Below are 27,337 nucleotides of genomic sequence, written 5' to 3'. Positions count from 1 at the left end.
CCCGTCCAGCTCTGCATCTTCACGACGTGGATTTCTGAGGGTATCACTCCCCTGCTCTAAAACCTCCCGTGGCTCCCCACTTCCTGTCTGCTACTGAGACGCCCTGTGATTTGGCCTCTACCTACCTATGCGGTTGTCCCTTTCATAACCCCCCTCAAGCCCCCAACATCCCACTTCAGCTGGAATACTGACGTCTGTGCTTGTTCAGCGAAACACTTCTGCCACCTCTCTCTGACCTTGAAAGGCAGCTGTCCCCGCTTACCAGGGCTCAGTCTGCTCTGCTCACCTCAGACCCTGCTTGGCTCAGGTCACATACATAGCTAACAGCCCTGAACGGTGGAGGGCCCTCAGGGAGGGTCTCCCAAGGTGGATGGGACCCTGGACCTGAGCAGACTGCCGTCCCAGAAGCCAAAATGAGCCCTGTCTCCAAAGTCTCAATTCCCCTGGTTTTCTTTTTTGCATCCCAGCCCCATTTGCAGATGTTTCCTGTTTGTGTACTATTTCTTCCTTCACATTCACCTGCTCGAACAATGCTTAGGTGTCCAAGTCTTTAGTTTTAAGATTCCAATGGCAGGTCAATGTTTGCAGACCATGTATGACATGCTGGTCCCTATACATACATCGTGATCTTGAACCCAATTCTTCCCACTTCACAGATGAGGAGTCATATCACACAGCCTGTATCTGGTGCAGGAAGGCTCTGAGTCCATGACCTGTTGGGCCCAAAGCCCTTTTCCTTCTACCACCATTCAGGCCCCAAAGTGGACTTCCTAGTCGGGGTAAGAATTTGCTCATTCATATTCTACCTGGTTCCCCAAAGGATGGTTTTGAGGCAAGATTACACTTGACCTTCAACTTGAAGCCTGCTGCTTTGGGTTTATTGATATTATTTATGAATCTCTGGGAGGTCTCATTTGAGGATATGCACTAGTCACTGGCAGACTTCCTGCGTGTCATCAGGCTGTCCTCAAGCTAGAACTGTGTGTTGCTGGCAATGACCTTGGTCAAATCACTGCTTCCCGGGCCGCAGTTTTCTCACCTGTGAAACAGAAAGGAGATGGAGTAACGGACCTCTCAGATCACTTCCAGCCAGACAGTTTATCATTCTGGTTAGTTCTTTTTGCTCCTTTGCACCTGATCTCCATAATACGCCTCAGAAAGCAATTGGACGGAATTCTCTTTCTTGCCCAAGTCCAATTCTTGTGCTAGTATTTCTGATAAAGCTGATTTTTCAGTTGACTTTTACAATTCAACATTCAGCTTCATTTCTCCCTGGGGAACTAGCCTGCTTTCTCCTTTCTGATAAAGTATGTTTCCCTTTATGTCCCGGCTCTTAGGAAACCCAAAGCCAAACCTGAAGCTTGATCCTTGTACCTCTACTGACTTTGATTTGGCATATTTGTTTTCTCCTTTACCTTGATTTGCTTTTCTGTTTCCATTTTGTTATTTAATCATTCGTGTTTTATGTCGTACACTCCTTGAGGGCAGGCACCATATGCTGTACACCACTGAATTCTCTGTGTTTGTCCTGGGCATAGTAGATGTTCAATAAATATTTGTTGTCTTTGGAATGAATGTTTGCCGTCGGCTACTTCAAATCCTTCTGGAAAGATGCAGGGCACACGTGAATTAAAAAGCAAAATAAATATTGCTCTATCAGGGAGTTGGCTCTGACCAGATAGTTTTGAGTTGTGAGAACTCTGTTTCTTCATTGTCAGCTTCTCCCCAAGTCTACAAAAACCTCATTTTCAGGGAAGTCACCCTCTTTTCTTCCGTCCATCATTTGCTTCCCTAACCCTGAAGTTGGTACCTGTCTTCCTCCTGGGAATCGTGGTTCCGGCTGATGGCTGTGCCTTCCCCGTCCCTTGCCTTGGAAGCCAGCTGGTACTCTTGCCGCCATTCTGCAGGTAACAGTGTGCCCATGTAGCACTCACCCTCTCTCCAGCTGGGCTGCTCCTGCTCCCCAGCAGCCATCGTGAGAACTGCTGTCACTGCAGGGCTCAGTTGGGGGAAAGGAGAGCGGAGGGAGGCTAGACCCAAGATCACGTAGGACAAGCACCAAGGCCCTCACTGCCAGCCCAGGCCTTTCCCATTAGCAAGTGTGGCCTGGGGGGTGCCAAGGCCCCTGTCTACCAAGATCCAGATAGAGCCTCAAGGAGGAGCAGAGGAGAGGCCTCACCCGTTCAGCCAGCATGGTGTCCTCTCAGCTCCGACTAGCTTCTCACTTCCTCTCTGCTTCCGCCCTTGGGCAGCACCTCTGGAGGCCACCCCCCCACCCCTGTCCCTAGCCCCTTGACTTCAGGAAGGAGGGAGAAAGTCTAACCCCAGACTGGGCAGTCCTGCATCTTAACTGAAGCTTCTGCAGGGAGAGAGATGCAGAGCCTTCTTCAGCTACCAGTAAGGATGGTGTCTGTGACCTCAGCACTGTCCCCAAAGCTACAGCAGCCCCATGAAATTGGCATCTTCATCCCGATTTTACCTGCGAGAAAATTGTGGCTGCAGAGCTCAAGCAAGAGCAGAGCGAGGGAGCCGGTGGGGCAGGCAGGACTCAGCAGGCAGCTGATAACTCATCGGTGATGACGTGCCAGGTGTCATGTGTACCGAGGAGTCGAAGCACACACAGTGACTCACCCCGCCAACGACCCCAGGAGACAGACACTCTTGTTATCCCCATTTTACAGGTGAGGAAACTGAGGCCCTGAGAGAGCCTGGAATATATTATATTCAACAGTTTGTTAACCTGACTTGAAACTTAAATATTGGGCACTTGGTGGGTGAGCCTCCATTTGGTGGTCTCATCCCAGGCCCTATAAACATTTCAGCCAGGCCTGGGGACTCGGATGGGAAATGGGGTCGCACCATGGTCTCAACAGCACAGAACTCGGGAGAAGGCTTCCCCCGGCTCCGCGGCGTCGGCTTCCATTCCCACCCGGGCAGGAAGACCTCCTCCTGCACAGCCGCACTGCTGGCCTCTTCTCTGATGTGCTCACCCCACCTTCGAGTCTCTTTCTGTTGAACCAGCCCTTGTCTTAGCCTTTCTCAGCCTCAGAGGATCTTCCTTCTTGTTTGGGCAGTTTTGTCACTGGTAGAGTAGGCCTCACCAGAAGAGCATTCAGATGCAGACACGACTGTGTTGTTCTATGTTTCCTTACATGGCCCGCGGGCCCTGACTCTCCACCCTGACTCCTCTCCCACCCCCACCCCCACACTCGCCCTGTGACCTACTGTCACTTGCATGGGTAAGAGCATGGGCTTTGGGGGACACCAGTGAGTCCCGGGTTATATCTGGGTGACCTTAGCTTCCCTGAGCCTCAGTTTTCTCTCTGTAAAGTGGGGATCACAAGGGCTGCTGTGAGGATTAAAGGATCTCACACATGTGAGACTCAGCACAGGGTCTGGCGTCTACACAGTGAGTAATCCACACGTTTGCCATCATTAATCTCGTTTTATTGTTTGTGCTGTTCTCATGCCACCTCACATCTCCGTGCCTTCGCGCATGACCCTGTGAACTCCTGCTCATTCTTCAAAGCACAGTTCGGGCTCCAGGTCCTGTGCAGCCTTTCCTCAGCACCCGGGCCCCAGCTAAGCCCCTTCCGGGCACATCTGCTTCATTGACCAGACCAGGAGCCACCTGCAGGCAGGCCCGGGTCTCTATCACGTTTGTACCCACACCGCCAAGCATAGCGCAGGCCACATAGTGGATCCTCCAGGCTGTAGGATGAAAGGACATTGTTCAGTGACCTGCTGGTCACAGGCTCACTCTTCCTGCCCTGGCTGGATTCTCATTGCCTCCATGAGGCCCTCCCGGAAAGAGTGACTGGCACTGGTGGCGTATTTTCTTGTATTCTTATAACCTCTTCATAGCACTGTCTTGTCTTCCCAGTGAGAGGGCCGGCCCCCACGGGCAGGGATTCAGCTCTGTGTGCCTGTGTATCCCCGAGAGCCGCACACGCCATCCTGTGCAGGAGCACAGTCAGTGGTTCTGCTGATGGGTTGGCTGGTGAATCAGGCTTCCTCCCATGCAAGCCCAAGTGCAGGCTCAGCTGGTTCCCACTCTCTGGGATGGTGTTTCCCTGGCTCTGTGATCTGCTGGCAGGGCCAGCCCCAAGCTCCTAACCTCCACGCTGGGAGGCAGCAGGGCGCTCCAGAAAGAGGCAGCTCTGGGTCCCCACCAGCTGTGGCACGAATCTCAGCTGTGCCACCTCACTGCTCTAGACCTTTGGGTGGTCATTTCTCTGAGTCATTTTCCTCCTCTGTAAGATGGGGATAAAGTAATGCCATCTTGGGGACGGCCCCGTGACGCACTCGGGAGAGTGTGGTGCTGGGAGTGCAGCTCTAGACCTTTGGGTGGTCATTTCTCTGAGTCATTTTCCTCCTCTGTAAGATGGGGATAAAGAAATGCCATCTTGGGGACGGCCCCGTGATGCACTCGGGAGAGTGTGGTGCTGGGAGTGCAGTGTCGCTCCCACTGCGGGTTCAGATCCTATATAGGAATGGCCGGTGCGCTCACTGGCTGAGTGCGGTGCGGGCGACACCAAGCCAAGGGTTGCGATCCCCTTACCGGTCACGAAAAAGACCAAAAAAAAAAAAAAAAAAAAAAAAAATTGCCATCTCGAGGCAGTTGTGAGGATGAAATGAGATAAGACACAGGAACTGAACTGAAGGTGAATAATGATGTTCTGAAGGTCATCTCAATGTAGCGAGAGTTATAGAAATATTCTATCCCTGTCCAGGCTTTAGAACAGAAGGACTGAATTCCTTTTTAAACAGAAAAGCCATGCTCAGGAAAAGACACACATTTTGTGTAGGTTTGTCCCAAGAATTAACCTATCTGAAGAAAGAAGTGGGGGAGAGGTGTGTGGCAGAAATCTGTGACTCAGTGGACTGATGGTCACGGGGACTCTGGCCAGCCCTTGGGTCCTGTTCAGCCAAAATACTCGCAAAGGCATCCAGTTCTTGGAAGGGAAGGTAAATCAAATGAGGTGACTATGGGGGTTTTTACTGGGTTCCAGGGACTGCTATGCTGTGCATAGGTTTAATTATGGGTCTAGCGAATGGCTTAGACACTGGCCATGTCAGCCCTGCTAAGCACAATGGGCAAGTTTGGCTGGGGGTCCTGGGGGCCTGGGTGGGATGCAGGCTGACCGAGTGAGGGCAGTCACTGTCTGTGTGCAACCTTTGGGAGACAGGGGCCTGCTAAACTCTAAGAAGGAATGTCACAGAGAGGAAGGGGTGTCAGCTGATGATACAGCTGGTATAAGCCTTACACAGGTTACCAGCTTCTCTCCTGCAAACTGATAAAAAATCTTTTTTATTATATAATACTTGACACACAAGAACAAACATGCCAGGCATATAGGATATCATAACAAGAAGACCTGGGCCTCGCCACACCTCTGAAGAACCAGAACACAGCCAAGGTCATTGTGTCTATCCATGGGCTCCTCCCCATCCCATCCTGCTGTCTCCCTCCAGTTGTGACCACATCCTGAATTTTGCATATTTATTCCACTATTTAAAAATAATAGCCTTCCCAGATAAGAGTGTCTAAACGATATATTTTTCATTTTGCTTATTTTTGGCATTATAAAAATGGTGTTACAGGGCGCTGGTCGGTTAGCTCAGCTGGTCAGAGCGTGGTGCTGGTAACACCAAGATCCAGGGTTCAACTGGATCGTGAACTGGCCAGCCGTGCCCACCCCCCAAAAATGGTGTTAAACTGTATATGGTCTTCTGTGACTTGCTTTTTTCTCTCTGTATTATGTTTCTAAGTTTCAAACTGTTTTTGGATCTTACTGTAATTTCTTCATTTTCACAGCTGTGTATATGTTCATCGTCTGAATATACAATTTGTCTTTTCTGTCCCTGTCCACTGGCGTGCATCTCGTGGTGACCATGAGGGAGAGGTGTTCAGGGGGGTACCTACCTAGGCATGGAACTTTGGGTTGCAGGCTGCAGGAATGCTGCACTTTACAAGCTGGCTCCCAGCTCTTTTCCTGGGAGGCTGTGTGCACCTGCACGCTCCACTTCGGTGTCTCTATTCCTATGGCCCACGGCTCTCCTTCCCACCCTGGGGCAAACCCACTGTTGTGGACTGCACTTCCTCCCACATCATCATCTTTTTCTCAGGACCCCTGTTCCTCTTTCCCATCACTCCTCCACCTGGCCATCACCTTGCTGGGATTTTTCAAATTCCAGTTCAAATCTGCCATCTTCCTAGGAGTCTTCACAGCCTCACTCCCACCCCCACCCCCCTGCTCTGCTTCACACCTTTTGGGCCAGAGCAGGACACTGAAAAGAATGTTTCTGACAACATCAGTCCCACATAATCCTTCTGAGAAAGGCTTCTGGGGTCAAATACATTTAGGAATTGTCACCTGCTACTCAAACCCTCTTGGTGTTTATTGTGCTCATTAGCATATTAGCAGCACAGAGAGGTCCTACCAGGATGACCCCTGTTTTTGTTTAACCTGTTTTCCAAAAGTATGTAATGGGTAACATCTATTACCCATTTGGAAAAATGTGATCTAGAAGACTCTCCTGCTCCTGTCATATGTCAGTTTGTCCTCATGATCTTATTTTCTCAGCAACCAGGCTGTGATTCCTCTGAGTTCTTTTTTAATCATCCCATGTGAACTATTCCGTCCAGAGCACCCATTTTAGAGGAACTTGAGTTGAATGAATGAACACACGCATGAGTGAATGAAGCACTCAGCCAATCAGTTGGTCATCCAGCTGAATCCCCTCCCCTGTGAGACAGTCAGGGACCAGGGACTGGTTAGGAGCAGCTGATCTTTGCATTCAGGGACACATGGGCTATCTGGCCAGTGTCAGATGCTCTCTGCAGTACTTCTACAAAGCCTGTCCCTGTCCCCATCACCCCTGGTAGAATTAAATCACTCTCCCACATTAGGCCTCCTGAAATTGTTTTTCTAAGTACCCATCATATAGTGAGGCTGGAGCCTATGCAGGGCCAGACCATGTCAAACTTGCCTCTCTAGAATTAAATCACTCTCCCACATTAGGCCTCCTGAAATTGTTTTTCTAAGTACCCATCATACAGTGAGGCTGGAGCCTATGCAGGGCCAGACCATGTCAAACTTGCCTCTCTATTTCTATAAGCAGGTGCTCAGTCCCAGCTACCGAATGAATGCATGCATGATGGATCTCATCCGATTCCTTCCAAGGGGGACAGGAGAGCATTGTGGTTGAGTCTGCAGGCTCTGAGCCAGACTCAATGTACCCTTAATTACCTGGGTAACCTCAGCCAGTTTCTGCCTCAGTTTCCCCATTCAAATCGGGATGATTATAACATACCTTCCTTACAGGGTTGTTGGGAGGACAAAATGAGTTGTTAGACATAAAACAGTGCCTGGCATGGAGGATGGCACTGCCTTCGTTAGCACTATAACAATAGCAACCACCATTTATTGTACACCTACTACGTGCCAGGGACTGTGATGAATTTTAGCTACATTATTTCAATTATTCCTCCCTATAGCCTGTTTGAAGCAAGTGATTTTTACATTTTTTTTTATTAGGAAGCTGAGTCCTCCTGAAGGGACACAGTAGTGGGTGGCAGCAATGTGGTCAGGGCTCAGATCAGCCTGATCACCAAGCCCTGGCCTGCAGGTGCTGGTGATGCTGCCTACCACTAGGACTGGGCACCTCCTCCCCTTCTCTTCACTAATTACCCCACTGATGACCTGATCAGTGTGTGTGTGTGTGTGAGTTTACCCTATCCATGGCACTGCATGGACAGAGAGAGAGAGAGAGAGAGAGAGAAAACAAGAGAGCAAGAATGAGGCCTGGGGGTTGCCAGCACCTTCATGGTAGACCAGAGAGACAGAGATACTGATGTGGGGCTTACTTTGAGTCTACATAGCAGAAGAATCACCTGTGAGTCAGCAACGCTGCAGAATGGCCAGAGAGCTCCTGGAATTGGGCTTGGCGTCATCATCCACAGCCCCTTGCACAGGACCGTGTGCGCTGGGACACGTCTGCAGGCATGACACTTACCGTGGCTGTATGCAGGCAGGTTATCCAGGTTAAAGGCACACACATTCCTGCGGGTTAGTAGCTACAGATTAGGAATGGTTATAAAGGGCATCAGAATTGGGGGGGGGTCCATCCGTGACTTTGGAGGTAAATATGCTGGAATCCCTTTGCCCCGTGCCAGCTGGTCTTCTCAGACCCCACAGGCTGACTCCTCCACTCCTCCCCATGTAGCAGGGGACCCTGTCCTTCTGTCCTCTTCTTTCCACACTTGCCAGGGCTTTATTCTAGCACCACCCCCAGTTCTAGCCAACAACAGAGATGAGATGTGGGGGCCTTGGCAGAGGGGCTGAACAAGGTGACGTGGAGTAAAAGGTTTGAGGCGCACATGTCAGTGGCCATTTCTGGTGGAGCAGCTACTCCTTCAGGACCCAAGGACAGGACATGAGGGCCAGGACGGTGGCCCGGAGGGACGGAGGTGAGGGAAATAGGTAAGATTTCCCACCAGGTGTCATGAGGCAAAAATACTTATGAGCGGAAGTGGCCTGGGAATCTGGTGGAGGGAGGCCGAGATCTTTCTGGCCCAGAAAAAGGAGGGAATTCCTGGGGTCTACAGACTGATTGGTCTACTGAAAGCTTGGCTAGTGTGGAAATCTGGTAAGGTATTGAATTTTAGATTTTTGTCCTCTCCATGGTGGTCCAGTGTGTTCTGCAAACAAAGGAAAGTCCAAATTCTACAAAGCCTTGGAAGAACCCCTCCGCTGAGTTGGCTAAGTTCTTCGTTGCCCAGCCCCACAGGATGGCCTCAATCTTGTGCTGTGGATAATAGGCAGGCTGGGCCAGATGACCCCAAAGTTCCTTCCAGCTCCAACAGGCTCCTGTCTGGGGGTCCAGCCCTGTGAAGGCCTGGGCTTCCTTCAGGCCCACAGATGGTCCCCAGTTCACTGCCTGTGGGTACAGACTCCTCAGCAGGACTTTAGGTCCCGGCCTCCTTCCTTCTTGGCTCCTTGAGTTTTGGTGTTTGGCCTTACACCCTTGTCCCAGGAGTGTCCTTCCTCATTCTTTTTCTCTCAGAGCATAAAAACCTGCCTCAGAGCACAGTCCTTTAAGGTCTCGTGGATTATCCACCCTCCATCCTGCTCTGTGTCCCCCTTCGCCTGGTCTCATCTCACCAGAGACGGTGTGTAAGCTGGCTGTCTCCTGTGCACAGGGCCTCCCTGGTGCATTGCACTCTCCTCTGGTGAGAGACCATGACGATGTCTTGGTTGTCTCCCCCATGGTGCCCCTCCTGGTGCAGAGGACCCAGTGGGTGTGGAATAAATGCATTCTGCTAGAATGAACTGGTTATCACCAGAGGGTGGCATCTAGATGGAGTGACAAAATAGCAACAGTGTGGCATTTGAGGTCAAACTGCACCTCCAGTTTCTGGCTTATGGTATCCTGTCTGAGTCTTAGTTTCCTCATTTGTAACATGGACACAGCATCTACCTCTCAGGGCTGTTGAGAGGATTAATCCAGATGCTGTGTGGGGAAATGCTTTGCAAACTGGGAGGTGCTGGGAACATGTGTCAATTACCCTGACCTCTCTTGGGGACTTACTTGAGACCCACATTTGTTAACCTCTGCTGGGCACGGTGTCTTGGGAGAGGTCTCATGAACCTCCTGCCACCTTGAAACCTCTTGTGGTCACCTGAATTTACATGTCTCACACACAGATCCCTCTAGCCCTTACTCTCCTCTCCCCCAGGGGTGCCTCAGGTGTGAGTCTAGCCTTATCTGAAAACAGAGAAGTGAACCTCAGGTGTGGAAGATCCACGCCAGCATTCAGTAGGAAAAGATCAATAGGCAGGGGCCCGAGTGTCTGAATTTATAGGGCTGTTGGTCCATGCAGCAGCCTGAGCAGCAGGACAGACCTGAGTGTTTCCTTCCCCTGATCCTCTAGCCCTCTGTCAACATGCTCTACACAGACCTGTCCCAATAAATGTCTCCCCTCGTTGCTTTATTTGCCATCTCAGCACCACCATTTCCTAGCTGTGTGACCCCAAAGAAGTTACTTAGCCTCTCTGAACACATGCCACCATGTGTCCAACTGGGTTCTTTGGCAAATTAAAGGATATATTCTACGTAAAGTGCTTTACATGGTACCTGACACATAGTCAGGGCTTGATAAATGTTAGCTATTATTAATAGTAATAGCCATTCTGAGTGCCCAATAAATAGGTTCCTTTACTACCTTACTTATAGCAGAGTTCAGTCAATTATTTCCTCATAGCCTTATTAACCACTCTCTACGCAAATAAATATGCCCCACCTTATCTTAATCACCATGGGGCGTGCACCTGTAAAAGTGTTCCCCTTCATTTCATGTACAGCTGTGAGTGTCCCCATAAAGGTGCCCCCACTACCTGATTTTTGCCTGTGTGTTGTGGGCACCTCCTCCTGTCTGTGGTGTTGGGGGCCCTCTCTTAGGCGGGGTTGATTCCTGAGGAAATCTGAGCTGGAGCCTTCATTTCATGTACAGCTGTGAGTGTCCCCATAAAGGTGCCCCCACTACCTGATTTTTGCCCGTGTGTTGTGGGCACCTCCTCCTGTCTGTGGTGTTGGGGGCCCTCTCTTAGGCCGGGTTGATTCCTGAGGAAATCTGAGCTGGAGTTTCAGGTCAGAGATGAGCGGGAAAAGCAAAGTCCTTGGGTGGGGATGGGGGCAGGGGCGGGGGCGAAATAGTGGCTGTGGGCAAAAACGGGGAGAGATGTGGAACCCCAGCAGGAGAAAGGCCTGGACACCTTGAGCCCGGGAGTGTCTGCAGGAGAACTGCTGCTCGCACGCGCACCCCACTGCAGGGCAAGAAAACCAAGTGGGGGAGTCGGAAAGAAGGGAAAACACGTGCAGGGAAAAGCAGAGGGAAAAAAGGATGAAAGGCTTAGGCAGGGGGTCAGCGAAGGATTTCTTCCAAAATGTGCTTTTTGTCTTGTCCTTTCCCGACGTGCGCCAGCGCGTGTTTTGGAGCGCAGAGGCGGGTGCGCGGTTCGTGCCCAGGCGCAGGCACGCGGAGGGGCCCGAGCTCTCTCCACCGATGCGCAGCTGGATCAGAGCAGGTCTGCCTCGGCAGGGTAAGGATGGAGATAGATGATGGGCAGGGAGGGCTGCTTCACGAGAGGAAGTGCAAGAAACCAGTGGGTGGAGACGGGGTGGGTTGGCCCCGGCTGTTTGGAAAGGATGGGGTAGCGCTGGGGGCCGAGCAGGTGGGGCCCTGGGGAGGGCAGAGGGCTGAGGAGGCCCCGCGGTGCCCCTACTGCGTGGTCCTATGGTGTGGCCGTGGGCAGGTTCCCAGCCTTGTCCGTGACCGAGGACGGTGCTTCTTAAACTTGCCTGTTCCTTAAACTCAAGGGAGGAAGGACACTGCAGAGGCAGGGGGCCCCCGTGCTGCTCTAACCCGTTTCTCCCGGGGTAGGGCCCAGGCGTCTGTGTGGTTATTAAGCTCCGTAGGGCCATTTACCACGCAGCTAGGGTTGAGGACTAGTGACCCACCCTCCGAGTGCTGGAATGTTTCCTGAAGTCCTAACTGTGCCTGCAGCAGACCGGAATACAGCTCCCGATACGTGCGGACTAGATGCTTGCAAAACCCGCGCTGCGTGAATGTCACGAGCCCGATTTGGAGGCAGGACCCAGGGACTGATGAACTGGGGGAGGGGGGTGCACGGGAAAGGGCTGCGTCACCAGGAGATGGGGAATGGGGCTGGAGGGAGGGGCAGCGAGCGCTTTGAACTTGCGTGGAGCCTCCCGAAATAGAGGGGGGAAGTCCAGGTGCTGGGCAGGGCTGGCTTCACGTGCGTGTCCTCGGCGCCCTGGGGGGACCAGGCGCAAGGAAGACCTCCTGGGAATGTGCTGGAAATACCCACCTTGAAAGGCAGGGAAGCAGGATCGTCGCCCCGGGCACCGGGTGTGGCCGCAGCGCCTCCTGCCCGTACGCACCTGCGCCTGCCACTGCCGGTGTCGTCGCACGCCGTGGCCGCGAGGTGCCCAGTGACTCAGCCACCACCCGCTGCTCCAACCGGCAAGGACCCCGAGCCCCTGGCGGGTTCCGTCCAGAAGTTCCTACAAGTTAGCTGGAGTTTTTGTTGTTGTTCCTTCAAAGTTTTATTATGAAAATCGTTACTGAGAAAAATAGAAAGAAAAGTGCAAGGAACATGCGTGCACACACCTCCTAGGGCAACTGTTTTGAACGTTTTGCCATAGCGCACACACAATGTTGTTCCTTCAAAGTTTTATTATGAAAATCGTTACTGAGAAAAATAGAAAGAAAAGTGCAGGGAACATGCGTGCACACACCTCCTAGGGCAACTGTTTTGAACGTTTTGCCATAGCGCACACACACAGTTTGTGGATGTTTTCTGAAGGGGGGAGGCGGCTTGCCTGTAAGGAGATCCGGACCCTTGACCTTGATGTTAGGAGGCGGTACTCTAACCAGCTGAGCTAACCAGCCGGACTAGTTTGTTTTGCTTTTGCTGAACAATCTCAAAGTAAATTACAGTCATCTCAATTCCTGCATTTCCAAAATGTAAGGATGACCTCTTGACCACATACCATTATCATGCTTAGCAAAATTATTAATGATTCCTAATGATTCAGATTTCCATTATCTTCAAATGCCTTGATGGCTACAGTTTTTCAAACCAGGTTCCGATGATTTGATTGTTATGTCTCTTATGTTCACTTTAATCTAAAACATCCATTCCCACCCTAACACTCTTTTTAAAAAATGACATTGGCTTTTTGAAGAGTTCAGGCCTAGGATCTTGCCAAGTTGCTTCCCCAAGTGTCATTTGGTTTGTGCCTCTATCCCTCATGATTCTTGATAACTAGGAGTTACCCCTAAAGTCTTGATTAAATTCAGATTAAATGTCTTTGGCCAGAGAACTTTGTAGGGGAAGCTGGGTCCTTCATATTGCAACATCTCCCACTGTCCTATTGGCACACTCCTGGGGGAGGTTTTAATGATCCAGTTTCCTGGACTCCTCCCCAGAGGGTCTGGTCCAGCAGGTCTGGCATTGGAGCCCAGGTGTCTGCATTTTTCAAAACCACCCCATGTGATTTGGCCACGGTAGTGCACAGCCTGCATTCCCAACCCTAGCAACCAGCGAATCAGTGAGTGTCCTTGGTCCTTGGAAGGGCATAGTGTAAGGGAGCAGGTGGGACAGTCGAGGTAGGTGAAGTTCTTGAGGATCCAGCTCTGGTGGTCAGTGCTATCTGAGTGTGAGGCAGGGAGACTGGATATCTGGGTCCCAATAGAAGAGGGCTACCTCGGGGCAGCTCCAGGCTCACTTGGGAGTTCTTGAAAGGCCAGATGCCTTATGTATGCACATCTCAGCACTCCAGGCATCCTGCACAGGGCCAGGCACAGTGTAAGTGTTTGTTGAATGAAGACACACACCAGGCTGGTGGCTCTCTGAGGAGCCTGGGGAGCTGTGCTAAGCGTGAGTTCCCTACTGGGCTTCTTCTAAGATTCAAACAAAGGATTTCCAGACTGTGGAGTTAGTAGCTGTGTAAAAAGCTGTGTAAAAGCGCCATCACTTGCCCTCAGCTTGTCAGGGTGGCTGCCTGCAGGATCGGCAGGAGGTGGAGAAAATGGCTGGGGTAGTCAGGTGGAGCCACTTCGTGCAACGAAAGGAGGTGAGAAAGTCATCACAGGGCTACTGTGCCTGTTAGTGAATCAGGTGCTCAGCTCAGGTAGGCAAATGAGTGAAAGAAGTCAACTGGACATTCAACTGAGTGTGTTTAAGCTTACCACTGGGATATGTATAAGAGGGAATAACCAGAGGAAACAGTTTCAACTGGAGACAGTAAGAGGGGATTTTAAAATCAGACTTGGAAGGATGAATGAGTCCAAAGTGAAAAAGCGGGTTGGTCAGGCTATGTCTTGTGTTTTACCAGACCTGGGCTTGAAGCGTAAACTGTGTGGGGACCCAGCAAAATCGTGGCCTGGGAAGTGGCAGACTTGTCCTCTCAGAATAAGCAACTTAGCCCTAAAAGGCTCTCATTTCCCCATGTGTAAAATGGGAGACTAACCCCTGCCTTATGTAATAGGGGCTGGAGGGGTCAGGAAGGGGATAAGTGTGTTATAAGGTTAAAATGAGCAGTCCCAGTCCCTGTCCCTCTCCCCCCAGCACTCCCATTTCCTGCCACTCAGTCACCTGCGGGATGTCTCTCCTGCACTAGGGTGCGGGTCTCTGAGGAGGGCAGAGGCTACATCTTAGATACTCTAGGCACGCAATATACAGGTGCCGAATGAAGCCCCAGCTCTCAGATTGTCCAGTCTGGGGAGCTTCAAGAAGGATCTGTGTTGTGTAAGGGAGACAGAGTTCTGGCTGGGAGTCAGAAGGCCTAGGCTGTATGTACTCCCTGCACTGCCTCCAACCAGTGGAGGAACACCGGGCAAGTCACATCACTTTTCTGGGCCTCAGTTTCCCTTGAGGAACTGGACTAGATGATATCAAAGGTCCTGCCCAGCTTTGACATTTTATGACCTGATTCTGTAATAAAGTAACATGTGCAGCCATTTACAGAATGTGTAAAGCCTTTCCAGGGCACTTCAACTAAAAGACCAGCAAGAGAACCTTCTTGGGCAGAGACTTTTATTCAACAGGCATTTATGGAACCTTTATTATCTTGTACCTAACGAGCATCCCAGAGACACCTGGTCCCACCAGCGTTTCTGGAATGCTCAGCATCTCTCCAGTTGAGAAGATGGGACCCATTTGGAGGGAACTATGAGAGAGGCACCGAAACTGATGGGCAGGAATGTTGTGACCCCAGGCCAGTCTTTGGGCCTCGATTGCTTCATCTGTAGAATAGAGAGCATAACAACTGTTGGTTTGCTAAAGCCAGAGGCTGGACCACAGCCTGCAGCTCTGGAGGGAAAGGGCACAGCCTGAACAAGTGGGAGATCGTGGGGCTCCCTGGTGAGTTCTGAACTGCTTGGCAAAGTTAAGGAAATGACCCAGCTCTTGGCACGTGCACTTGGGAGCTGTTTCCTCCTCCGTGGTCACCTGCAACCATTTGTCTCGTGGGGCTCCCTGGTGAGTTCTGAACTGCTTGGCAAAGTTAAGGAAATGACCCAGCTCTTTGCACGTGCACTTGGGAGCTGTTTCCTCCTCCGTGGTCACCTGCAACCATTTGTCGACCTGTGGTCTTGGTGGCCCTCAGGGAGACTCTTTGGGAGTCTGAGGAGTGAGACCCCTGGCCTGTCCCATCCTCTCATCCCTCTCTGGATGCCCGTGTGGGCTCAGGCTCTTCCCTGCCTGTCCTGTGCGAGTGTGTGCCTCGCCCCGGCTCTGGGTGTCCTGGGGTGGGGGCTGCTGAGGAGCACCAGGCCCGAGCTGCCAAGCCCAGTGCACCGTCGCTCCCTTCTCCTTCCCGCCTCCTTCTCCCCCCTCGACTTCTCTGGACCTGTCCCCCACATCTTCCCTCCCAGGCCTCATCCCCCTCCTCTCCCCCAAGTCCCACCAGCCTGCTCTATGCCCCGCCCCTAAATTTGGCTGAAGGGGACAATCCCTCTCTCCGACCCTCCTCCCCTTCTGCACTCTCATCAACTCCACTTTCCTGTGAAATGGGGGGGGGAAAACTTCATGCTCACAACACAACAAAAAACAGGTTTCAACATTTTACAGGTTTCAACATTTTTCAGGCCGCCTTGTCACATCTTATCAGATCAGCCGGAGCCGCAGGCCAGGCGCTTTGGAGAACAGAAGCTGTAACATTCCAGCCAGGGCTCGGCCCCACCCTCCGCACCCCTTCACTCCCTTCCCTTGTCTCCCCAAAGAAACACCCCACAGGGCTCCCCGGGATGGAGCGCGGGGCGGCCACCTCTCCCCTCTGACTGGCAGCTCAGGCTTTGACCCCTGGGCTTAGAGCTTCTGCCCTTCTCTTCTCCCACGGCTGCCCTTCTGTGGCCCTTCTGGGCCCTCAGGTAGACCCCACAGGTGTGCTGCCTCCTCTGAGGGCTCCACGTGGTCTCGAAGGGGAACCTCTAGAAGCCGGGGGCAGAAGGGAGTTGTCAAAGTCACACACAGAATGGAGAAGCGGTCACAGGACCTGTGAGTCGTGTCAGAGAGTTAGGGAGCATGAGCTAGGAGAAGCCCCCAGCCACCCTGTGCTGGGCTCCTGTGACCTGTCCTCAGGGGCCCCTACCCAAGGAGAAGGAGTGGTTTTTGCTTTGCTTTTCTTTTCTGCATGTGTGAGTTTTTCACCCATGGTGCGGAACACTGCCTGGGACACCCCCCTTTCCCTCACCTTCACCCCCAGGCCCCCACCCTCCTGCTCCTGCCACACTCACAGTGATCATGCTGACACAGTGCAGGGTGACAGGTCTGGTAAAGGCTGGCCAAAGTCCACCAAGGCCCAGATATCAGCTGAGCCAACCTGAGGGGACAGACCCAGAACCTGGGTCCCACGCCAAGAGGAAAGAGCTGCCTCTGCAGCTCATGGAGGGTGGAGAAGGGTCAGGGCTGGGAGGTCCCACCCATGGAGGACACGGCTGTGGACTGGATGTCTAGGACACATCCAGAGCTCTCACCCAGTGAGGGGAAAGTGGAAGGAAGGGAGGGCATGGGGACTTACTGTGGCCAAGCATGCCGGTCATGCACCTCCGTGGGGACCTTGTCAGGAACACCAGGAAACAGAAGCCAGACCTGGGCACCTGGTACCAATGTCGGCTGGGCCAGGCTCAACCAAGCTGCCTCCTGCAGGGTTTGGGGAGAGCCCTCCCAGCCTCTCGGCCTGAGGCTCTAGCCCCTGAGGCTGGGCTGGTTGGCCTCACCCTCCCTGCCCCCAGCCTGGTTCCTCCCTTCTTGCGCATGCAGCACCTTCTGCCACCACCATGAGGCTTCCCAGTTGGCACAGCCTCCCCCAAGCAGCCACTGAAGGGAGCGCTGGTCTAAAGTATCATTCAACTCCTAGATCCTGGACAAAGATCCCCAGATCTGAAATTCTACCCTCCACTTTCCTGTTCAACTCCCGCTCGAAAACCCCTGCTGTCTGGACATGGGAGCCTGGAGGTCTCTTACGTTCCCTGTTTGGCAACACCATCTCCATCATCCTGGTCATCCTGGCTCAAAAGCTTGGTTATGCTGTCATTCTTCTTGTTTCCCATTTGTCCAAGCAGTTATTGATCCTTGTTCATGGCTTCCTCTCTGTCCTGAGATGGCCAGAGGGCCCACTCACTGCCACAGACCCCACTAACTGAGACAGGTGGTTCTCAGGCCAGCTGCACAATAGGCGCACTCCAGACCCACGAAACCTGAGTCTCCAGGTGACTGCAGTCTCCTTCCAGGCCAAGAATCTCCTTAGTATCAACTGCCACACTGACCTCCCAACAGCCTTCCCAGCCTTTGGTCTCAGCACCCACCCCTTGTGCCATTTCACACACGACTATCAGATCCAAAGTGCAGTTCAGGAAGCTTCAATGGCTTCCCAGGCAGCCAGAATAAAGCCTGGCTCTCAGGATCCCTTTCTAGCCTCTTCCCCTCCTCTGCTCCACTTCACCCACTCGCCTCCACCCCAGGAGGCCCATTGCTCTAACCATGCGCTCTCCGGCATGGTGGCTATGTGGGTTGCAGGACCACCTCTCACCCATTTGTGGCACCCACAGCACCCAGACCTAGTTGGTGCTCAAGAAATGCTTGTGGGTCTGTTATGGACAGGTGCCTCCTGGTCTGGACACTCCTGGGGTGTGGCTTCATTCATGCCCACGTTCCCAGCACCTGGGACTCCGCCAGATTCAGAGTCATCCCTCAATAAGGTGTGTTGAGCGAATGGGCGGTAAATAAATTTGTTTACCAGGGGAAGACTTGAACCTATTCTCCAAAGGACAGGCACCTCCACGTATTTTACGGGTGTATTCCCTCCCTGGGCCCTGGTCTGGACAACTGGGACTAGATCAGATGCGGAATCCAGCAGGTGGCCTGGGGCCCCGCGGGCTCCGTGTCTCCTGCAGTTGCTCCTTCACTGGCTCGTTCAGACCTTGGGTCCCAGCCCCATGCATGGACCCTCTCCACCCTCCTTCCTAGACATAAGCAGGGCTGCTCCTACCCCTGCTGGAGACACAGGAGAACCAGATGGCCCATCCGTGCCTGTTGAGTGAATGAGCTGGCGACTGATGGGAAAGGTACAGAGACATCTCCCTCTCTATTTTTTTTTTTTTGACCAGTAAGGGGATTGCGACCCTCAGCATGGTGTGGTCTGCACCACGCTCAGCCAGCGAGTACACCGGCCATCCCTATATAGGATCTGAACCCGCGGCCTCAGCACTACCAGCGCCGCACTCTCCCAAGTGAGCCACGGGGCAGGCCCCATCTCCCTCTCTTTTGATGAAAGACATCCCCTGGGGTACCTAGAAGCCCCCCGTGGACCACAGGACCACAACACCATGAGAACCGCTTTGACTCAGAAACAACTTCCTACCCTTGGCCCTGCACCAGGGTGTTGGGAAGGGTGTAGACCAGTGCTCAGCACCCATGGGGTCCACATGCGTTCCAGGGAGGACCAGTGGACAGGCCGGGAAAAATGATAGCTTGGGAATCTCGAGCCGGATTCCTCCTCTCACTTTGTCACAAGCTCCCCACCAAAGCACCAGGGTGAGTGGCCCCAGTCCAGGGCAGTGGCCTCCCGTGTCAGGAGCAGTGACTGCCTCGCCACTCTGGTTGTGAGCTCCTTGGAAGCCCCAGGATGTGATGCACCCATCAGGCCCAGCCCCTTTGCCGCCCTGCTGGGCTCTGTGAATGTGCTGGGCTCCCTCATGATGTCCACTAGCCCTGAACAGCCTTGTGACCTGAATGGAAAGGCAGTGCCTTGAGTTCCAAGGCCAATGCTTGGCTCTTTACTTCCTGCTCTTTTCTCAAGCCTTTTCTTCCTCTTCTGGAAGTTTCTGTCTTTCCCCAGGCCAGGGCGGAGCCCCTCTGAACCCAGGATCAGGTTGGGCCTCAGTCCAGTACTGCCCAGGAGCCAGCAGGTGGAGCACCTAGCCCTGGGCTGTTGTGGATTCACAGAAACACTGTGGTTACTGCTGCAGGAGGACAGAGACTCAGGACCACAAAGGAGGTGGTTTCCAATCCCTCCCTTCCCCCTCCCTCTCGTCCTCCCCCCCTCCGCCTCTCTTTTAGCACCCGTGTCAGTCATTTTAAGAGACACCAGGTCTTTGGATCAGAATCTTAAGATGTTCTCTCTTCGGGGCTGGCAGAGATGATTAGGCCTCACACAGGGGAAAGCAGAGGGCAAGGGGCCCATGATTTTAAGAAAGGCATGCTTGGGGGAAGCTTGGTCATGGAGCTCACCCTAAGACTGGAGGGAGGAGGAGGGGAGCCCTGAAGGTTCTTCTTGGGCTTCAGCCGCAGGGTCCAACTTCTACAGCCCCACCAATATGGGGATGGAAGGGTCCCCTCTGTGCCCAGACCCAGAGAAGCTTCCGAAAAGATGCGTTTATTCCCCCAGGTTAAGGGACTGATGGGAGGTAGAAGATGGCGTTCTTACCAAAGAAGGCACGATGGTGCAGGGAGGAGAGCCCTGGTGGTGATCTAGAGCCCTGGGTTTTACTCCTGCTCCCCACCAGCCAGCTGTGTGATCCAGGGAAAGGACGAGCCCTCTCTGGGCCTCAGTGTTTCCCTGTAGAGAAGAAAGGGATTAGACTAGACCAGCAGCTCTCAAACTGCATCCTGCAGAGGGGCCCTAGGTAGGGGCCAAGGTCAAGTTGAGAGATGGGGATCCAGGTACCACCACCCCTTCTCTTTTTTTTTCTTGCTGTTTTAACCATTTTTAAGTGTACAATTTAGTGGCATTAAGTACATTCCAATGTTGGGCAATCATTACCACTACCTATTTCTGAAACTTTTTCATTATCCCAAACTGAAACTCCATACCCATCACCACCCCCTGCCCTTGGTATCCTCTAATCTACTCCTGTCTTTATAAATTTGCCTATTCTAGATATTTCGTATAAGCAGAATCTTACAATATTTGTCCTTTTGTGTCAGGCTTATTTCACTTTCCATGTTTTCAAGGTTCATCTGTGTTATAGCATGTGTCTGAATGTCATTCCTTTTTCATGGCTGAATACTATTCCATTGAATGGACGTACCACATTTTCTTAATCCATTTGTCTACTGATGGACACTTGGGTTGCTTCCACCTTTTGGCTTTTGTGAGTAATGCTGCTATGAACACTGATGTCCAAGTATCTCTTGGAGTCCCATTTGCAATTATTTTGGGCACATACCTAGGAGTGGAAATGCTGGATTATATGTAATTCTATGTTCAACTTTTTGAAGAAAGGCCCCCTGCCTTTTATGTGTTCTACATACAGGGGAGAGGAGGAAGGTTGTGTACGATTCCATCTGGGGAAAATGACTAACAAATAAGAAACACCCTGAACTAAATGACCCCTGAGGCCACTGCAGTCTCTAAGATCCTATAATGTTGGGAAGCTCTGAGGTAAAACATACAGACAAGCTTGGGCGCAGGGGACATTACCTGGTTGGGTGTAGGACCCTAAACCCTAGTGAACCACTAAGGAAAGCATGGTAAAAGCGCCATGGTCACCCCTGCAGTATGGGCAGCCCACCCTAAGCAGGGCTCAGTCATTGCTGGGCAGATGGCCGAATCTGTGGGTCAACAGTGTCAGTGTCAGACCAGGCAGGACACACTGCATGGGGCACTTTATGGTGTCTCGCCGTTTGTTATGTGCGTAAGTCAATTCAGCATCTAGGCTGGCCTGAATTCTTTGGTTAAAAATGTTATCTCTGTCTTTGTGCTCACCGCACAGGCCCACCCTCAGCCCTCTGGCCCCGGAAGGTGTTGTGGGAGTAGCCACAAAGAACTGGGGTGGAGGGAGAATCTGATGAGGCCATGTGTGGTATTGAGGTCTGGCCTATTTGGAGTGGGGTGTTTCACCCTGAGAGGTCCTGCTGGCACCAGCTGTCCCTCCGCCTGGCTGCCTGTGTCCGTCCTTGCCCAGCTGGTTGGGGTGGAGGATGAGTTATCCCCGGGGGGAGGGTGGCAGGGCCCTTGGACAGGGCAGGGCCAGGCGCTGGGTATTAATAGCCTGTGGCCCAGCTGAAAAGGCCTGGCAGGGCCCTCCACTCTCCCCCTCACCAGCTGCTGGTGCCAGGTGGGTCCCTACCTCCCTTGGGAGCCTGGCCATAGTCTCAGATTCTAAACGTAGGAACTTCCTCAGCGGAACCGAGGAGTCTTGTCCTGTGTGTAGGTGGAACCTCCGGATGCTTGGAGGCCTGGGGAGTGGGGAGCAGCAGACTGGCCCTTTGGGGAAGTCATACCATCATTCTTTCCCTTGAGAATCAGCAAGTACCTATCCTGTGCCTGGCCCTTTGGAAGGCCAAGTGTGCTGGGGTGTGTGTGTGTGTGTGTGTGTGTGTGTGTGCGTGTGTGCAGGCGTGCATGTGCATGTGTGCGTGTGTGCATGCGTGTGCATGCGTGTGCATGTGCGTGCGTGTGCATGTATGCGTGAGTGTGTGTGTGTTCATGTGTGTGTCTGTGTGCATGTGCAGTATGAGGGAAAGGGTCGGGAAATGCTGGGAGGAGACACGAACTCCATCCTTGGGGTTTGCAGGGATCTGGGCAGTGGAGAGGCACTCCAGGTGGAGGGCCCAGCGTGCGTGCACGTGTGGGACAGCGGCTGCACGGCATTCGGCAGGCTAGGCAAGTCTAATCAAAGCCACTCATACTGTGGTACAAAGCGTCAAGGAGAATGAAGCTCGCCCTGTTGCCTCCCCCAGGGGAACGTGCACTTCAATAATGGGGACAGGAAGTGGTGAGCTAAATTAATGTGTCTGTGATGGTGGGATTTCAGCACTGTGTGTGTAGGAGGCTCAGGGTCAGGGTGGCAGGGCATGTCTGGGGGAGGGCAGCTACCCTGCAGAAATCAATCCCATGGCCACAGCCTCATTAGCCCCAACACCAGCCCAGAAGCTAAGCCCCATCCCCAGAGGCCTTGCTAATTACCTGCTGGATGTCCTGATCTGAGCTGAAACCTTTGAATGGAGCATCCTGGAAATGTCCTTTTGCCCTTGCCCTTTGGGTTACCTTTAACCCTCAGGCAGATTGCAAATGTCTTTGTTCAGCCACGCTGTTAGGACTGAGCTGCCAGGGAAGGAGACTTTGCTCTGATCCCAGGCATTCTTCTCCGTGTTGGACGGGAAAGGGCTCTGGAAATTCTGATGTGTTCCACCAAGTTGCGGATGCGAGGATGGGAGGAATGAGGTTGGTGACAAGGCAGGGGACAGAGTGCTGGTGCAGCCACTAAACACATGGTAACCACAGCAACTACCCTTTCTTGAGGGCGTCCTCTGTGCCCGCCACTGGATTATATCATTTATGCCTTCCGTCACATCTGTTTTGCGGATGAGGAAACTGAGGCATGGAGAAGCCTAAGAAACGTCAGAGCTGGGTGTGAGCCAAGCATCCTGGCTCCAGGGGCAGAGTTGGTTGGGTCTGGTGGGAAGAGGGAAAATAATTCATCATCTCTGAGGCCGCGGAGTTGTTCTTGGGGGACATCACACTCAAAGCCAGACAAACCAGGGTTTGAATTGTACCTCGGCCACTTCCTTGTGTAAGTTGTGCAAATTCCCTGTGCCTCAGTGTCCTCATCTGTAACATGGGGACGATAATGCCCACCTCACAGAGGTGTCATGAGGATTAGATGAGATGACAATGCACGTGAAGTGCCTGCCACAGAGCACATGCTGAATAAACAGCTGTCGGTTGCTATTGCTGGTGCTGACAAAAGGAATCCCGCATGGGTCAGAGGCGCGACTGCAACTGCACAGTAGGAAGGACTCAGCTGTCAGGGGCTTGGTGGCCATCAGGGGAGTGCAGGGGACTGTGGCATCTCCTTCCTGGAGATGTTTGGGGAGCACTCTGGCCTTTGTGGCCAACCAAGCCCTGCAGCCAGTGCCCAGGGCTCGATGCTCTGCTGGGCTGAGAAGACCCCCCTGGGACCCTTTAGGAGGGAAACCAGCTTCACCAAGAGTGGCAGTGAAGAGCCTCTGGGGCTTCCCCACTCCTTGCCCCCACTCCCTGCAGTAGGAGCCAGCCTGCCCTGGCTCCCTGGATGGCCTTGGACCAGTCACTCCTCTCTGCAGCCTCTGCTTTTTCCTCTGTATAACGGGCTTAGTGCTCTCAGGCTCTTGTGCCTCTTGAAGGCTCTGACCGTGGTACGGGGCTCAGCCTCCAGCTTAGCTTGTGTGCGGGCTGCAGAAGGTGCTGACAGGTGCGAGGCAAAGGCTGGGAGAAGGTGGGGAAGGAGGAGGAAGGACGGCATGGGAGGAGAAAGGGGAGAGGAAGGGCCCCTAAGTGCCACCCACTCAGCCTCAGTTGCCCTCTCAGCTGTGCCATGCAGGGCTTTGGGTCCTGAGCACCAGAGGAGCGGCTGGCCTGGGCTTCTTCCCAGGCGCGCCTTGCTCCTGAGCCGCCCTCCTGGGATGGTGCTATGCCGAGTCGTCTGCACTGAACCCTTGCTCGGTTTCCCTCTCTAGTGACTGCGGGGCTGCTGGGGCAGCACAGGACAGGGCAGGGCTGGACGTGCTGGTCAAGAGCACTGGGAGTGGCAGCCTGAGCTGGGAGGGAGGTCACACAGCCCTGCATATTTGGGCAGATTGCTTAGTTCCCTGGCCTCAGTTTCCTCATCTACGAAATGGGATGATGGCAATGATAATGAAGTTCCTACCTCAGAGACCTGCTGTGAGGGTAACATAAGGTGACAGACACAAGTACCCAGAATGTGCCCAGGGCATGGTGGGTACACAATAAATAACAGGCATTTTATTATCACTCTGTTTATAACTATAAACAGGGGCAGGGGCAGGAGAGGGCAGCCTGCAGGCCCATCAGGTGCCATATGTGCCATGTGCCATCAGGGCTTTGGGCTCACCGGCTCTGTCCCACTCATGCGTGGGCTCAGTGTTGAGGCCCAGGGTGCAGGCCAGGCCGGAAGCCACTCCCACCCCCTCAGGACCTAGGCAGGCATTGCCCAGAAGGCAGGGTAGTACAGGGGTTTGCTTCAGGGGCTCTGGAGTCAGATGGCCTGGGCTCCAATAGGCAACTCCTTAGCAGCTCTGTGGTCTGGGCTGGTCACTCAACCTGCAAGCCTAAGCCATCTGTAAAACAAGACTGCTAATAACGACCCTACTGTGTGCTAGCATTGTTATAAAGATTAAATGAGGAAAACCCAAAGAAAGGGCTCAGCTCAGTGCCCGGCACAGAGGAAATCAGTAGTCAGCCATTACCAGTGTTAAGTCACAACTTCTGTCTGCTCCTTCCTTCTCTTTAAAAGGAGTGCTTAAGATCTAGAAATCTCTTATAAATGGTACCATCCAAACTCCCAAGTCTGGTTCCCCCAATTCCTTCCCCCAAATAAACAAATAGAAAAACGAGGGCCTGCTTCTCCCCCTGACAACTGAGCCCAGAGACAGCCCAGGGTGGAAGGACACCAGCCCCTCCACGGTGCCCAGAGAGCTCTGTCCCTTGGACTCTGCACAAGCTGGCTAAGGCCGGGAGCAAGCTATGGAGGAAGGACGCTGGGGAAAGCACACAGCATGTCCCCAACTGCCACAGACCTGACACCCAAAGCCCTAATGCTCTCTGAGAAGCCTCTGTTTCCTCATCTGGGGGTAGTAATGTTCTCCATGTTAAGAAGTGATTAGAAACGTTGCATATAAGGTGCCTGGCAAGAGTTGGTAAGTGGCAGACATTTGGTTCATCCCTGTGTTTAACCCAGAAAGCTTTTGTGTGCTATTTCTTGATCCTCCCCTGGGTCTTCTCCTGGACCCTCTTCCCAAGGCTTCTTCTGCCTGTCACTTTGTGTAGGGGACTCAACCCAGACTAGTGCCAGACAAAAGCCTTGGTCAGTACTGTATATAAAGGGAGAGGAGAAGGGCCCCCATGTACCCCTTCTTCCAGCTCACACTGTCCCCGACTACAGGGCTGATCACAATTGGCCTTGAAGCTCAATGAAACCCACGGATCATTTTCTCAGCTTTTCCCACAAAATGTCATTCTTGCTGTTTCTATGCTGCAGGGAGGGAATGGAAAAGTCGTGATTCCCACAGTACCTTGGTTTCCTAGTGTCTTAAACTCTTTTCCCTCCTCCCTCTTCCCACAAGTCCTTTCCATCTGTTGACTTTTTATAAAACCTGAGAGAGGTTGACAGGATATTGATGAAAAAATAAGGGGCAGAAGAATGGGGTGACTTGACCAGAGTCATATGGTACTGGGTGGGAGGAGTGAGATTTGAGATCTTCTCCCTTCTGGCTCTGTGCTAAACTTGTCTTGAAAAAAAAAAAAAAAAAAAAACCAGCTCCCATCTCTGGTGAGAGAAGAGGTGGTACTCTAGAAACTTCTAGAGAACTGCAAAGATGGTCATGGAGGCCTGGTGGACAGACGGAGGGTGCAAGCCATCGCTTCCTTGAGGAGACACTGGGAGGCTCTGGGCCGGGCAGGCAGCGTCCTGGGGAAGAGGCTGGAGGCATGCCACAGGTGGCGTGTGTGTGTGTGTACATGCACGCAGGCATGTGCAAACCCCTGCTGGGACTGATGCTTCTCTGCTTTTTATGAGATGGGGCTGGGATCAAACCTATCTCTGTTGCCTTCCTCCCTTTAGGTTTGGGTTCCTTTCCATGAGTCACTGGAAGTCTCTACGTGGCCCCAGAATCCTGGACTCCCTAGGAGATTGCTTATCAGGGAAACTGGGCCCAGAGCCTGGAAGGGACTTGATCTGGGCCCCAAGTACCCTCTTTCCAGTCCAGGGTTCTTTTCATGGCATCACATTACCCCCAGTACCCCCATGAGAGGTTTCTGCTGGTCCCCATTGCCCTGCAAGGTAGAAGGCTGACTTTGCCTGGTTCAGAGCCCTGCCCTTCAAAGGGCAGGGTGCCTCCCAAGGTCAATGGTAGCAAGTTCAGGAGCCAGGCTTCTCAGGGCCACGGGTTTAGGCCCACAGGCCCTCCATAACTCCACCTACCCCAGAGGGCTCAAAAAAAAGAAATGATGCCCATGATGGGCCATGTGCTTTGTGCCCACAGTGCCACTGCCCTCTGTCTGTCCACAGGTCCCTGGCCCTGGGCCAGCAGTACACATCTCTGGGCTCACAGCCCTTGCTCTGTGGCTCCATCCCAGGCCTGGTCCCCAAGCAACTGCGCTTCTGCCGCAATTACATCGAGATCATGCCCAGTGTGGCTGAGGGCGTGAAGCTGGGCATCCAGGAGTGCCAGCACCAGTTCCGGGGCCGCCGCTGGAACTGCACCACCATAGACGACAGTCTGGCCATCTTCGGGCCTGTCCTCGACAAAGGTACTGCCTCTGGGCCAGGTGGGAGTGGGTAAGGGGCTGGGTGGGGGAGGGCATCGGAACCCTTTGTCCGTCCACCCCAGGGTTTCAGCTCTGAGTTCAGGGTCCCCTCAGGAGGGTGATAAAGCTGGTTGTGACCAGTGGCCTCCATGGAAAGTGGGTCAGTTCCCTCTGCAAAGACCCAGACTGCCACCAAGGCAGCCACATCTTCTTGGGTGCTGCTGGGGGTGGGACAGCCTTGAGACGCTGCCCTGAGATCCAAGATCCTGAGATCCAAGGGCAGGCACCAAGGAGTCCACAATCTTCCTTCCCGGCTTGCACAGAGATGGGCCTAGGCTTTGATGTGGATATTAGTAACGTTTTTCCAATGCTGTGTTAAATGCTATGCAAATGCAGCTTTGTGGGGGGGCATTGCCACCCCTAGGTCTCTCCCATGTAGAAAGTCCTCAGGAGCTGAGGAAGCAGGCTGCCTGGTGCTGGTAGCATTTTATTGTCTCCTTCCCCCACCCACCGAAAGGCTCTGTTGGTCCCCATGCCCTGTAAACCGGATATGCCCACGAACTGTGGTGGGCTAGAGGGCATGCTGGCCTCTGGGTAACTTTCCAGCCATCTTGCAACCTGGGATTCTAACTGGCTGTGCCTCAACTGAATGGAGTCCCAATATTTGACTTTGGACATGGAGGTCCTGAGAGGAAGGGATGAGGGGGAAACTGCTCCCCCAGAAGAGGACTTCGGGGCTTGTGTGTTCTGGGCTGAAGATGGGCAACTCTTTGAACAAGTGCAGTCAGTATCCAGAAATTGAATGACGCTAGCTGGGCTGGCCGCCACAGAGCTTTGCCATCAAACCGCTGAGCCGGGCCCTCCCTCCTTTTCAAAGAGAGGGAATCGCTAGGAGCTGCATTTACAGACGTCAAGAAAAGGGATCCGAGAGCCGGTGGCGGGGTGGGGGGAAGCTGGGCACCCCCATTTTAGTGGGCAACCCTCCTTTACCTGT

General features: G+C 53.0%; 1 protein-coding gene across 1 annotated transcript in view; it reads left to right on the top strand.

Moving 5' to 3' along the window:
- WNT3 (wingless-type MMTV integration site family, member 3) overlaps positions 1 to 27,337 on the top strand; it is a 48,071-nt gene that overhangs the window by 10,179 nt on the left and 10,555 nt on the right. The window contains exon 2 of the mRNA XM_008581427.1: positions 26,105 to 26,346. Coding sequence (XP_008579649.1) covers positions 26,105 to 26,346 — 242 coding nt within the window. The remainder of the gene's footprint in view (positions 1 to 26,104; positions 26,347 to 27,337) is intronic.

This window comes from Galeopterus variegatus, unplaced genomic scaffold (assembly GCF_000696425.1).
Source record: "Galeopterus variegatus unplaced genomic scaffold, G_variegatus-3.0.2 Scaffold2354, whole genome shotgun sequence".
In the NCBI taxonomy this organism is placed as follows: Eukaryota; Metazoa; Chordata; class Mammalia; order Dermoptera; family Cynocephalidae; genus Galeopterus; species Galeopterus variegatus.
Note: the sequence above shows the minus strand (reverse complement) of the source record. Positions and strands in the feature narration are given on the sequence as shown.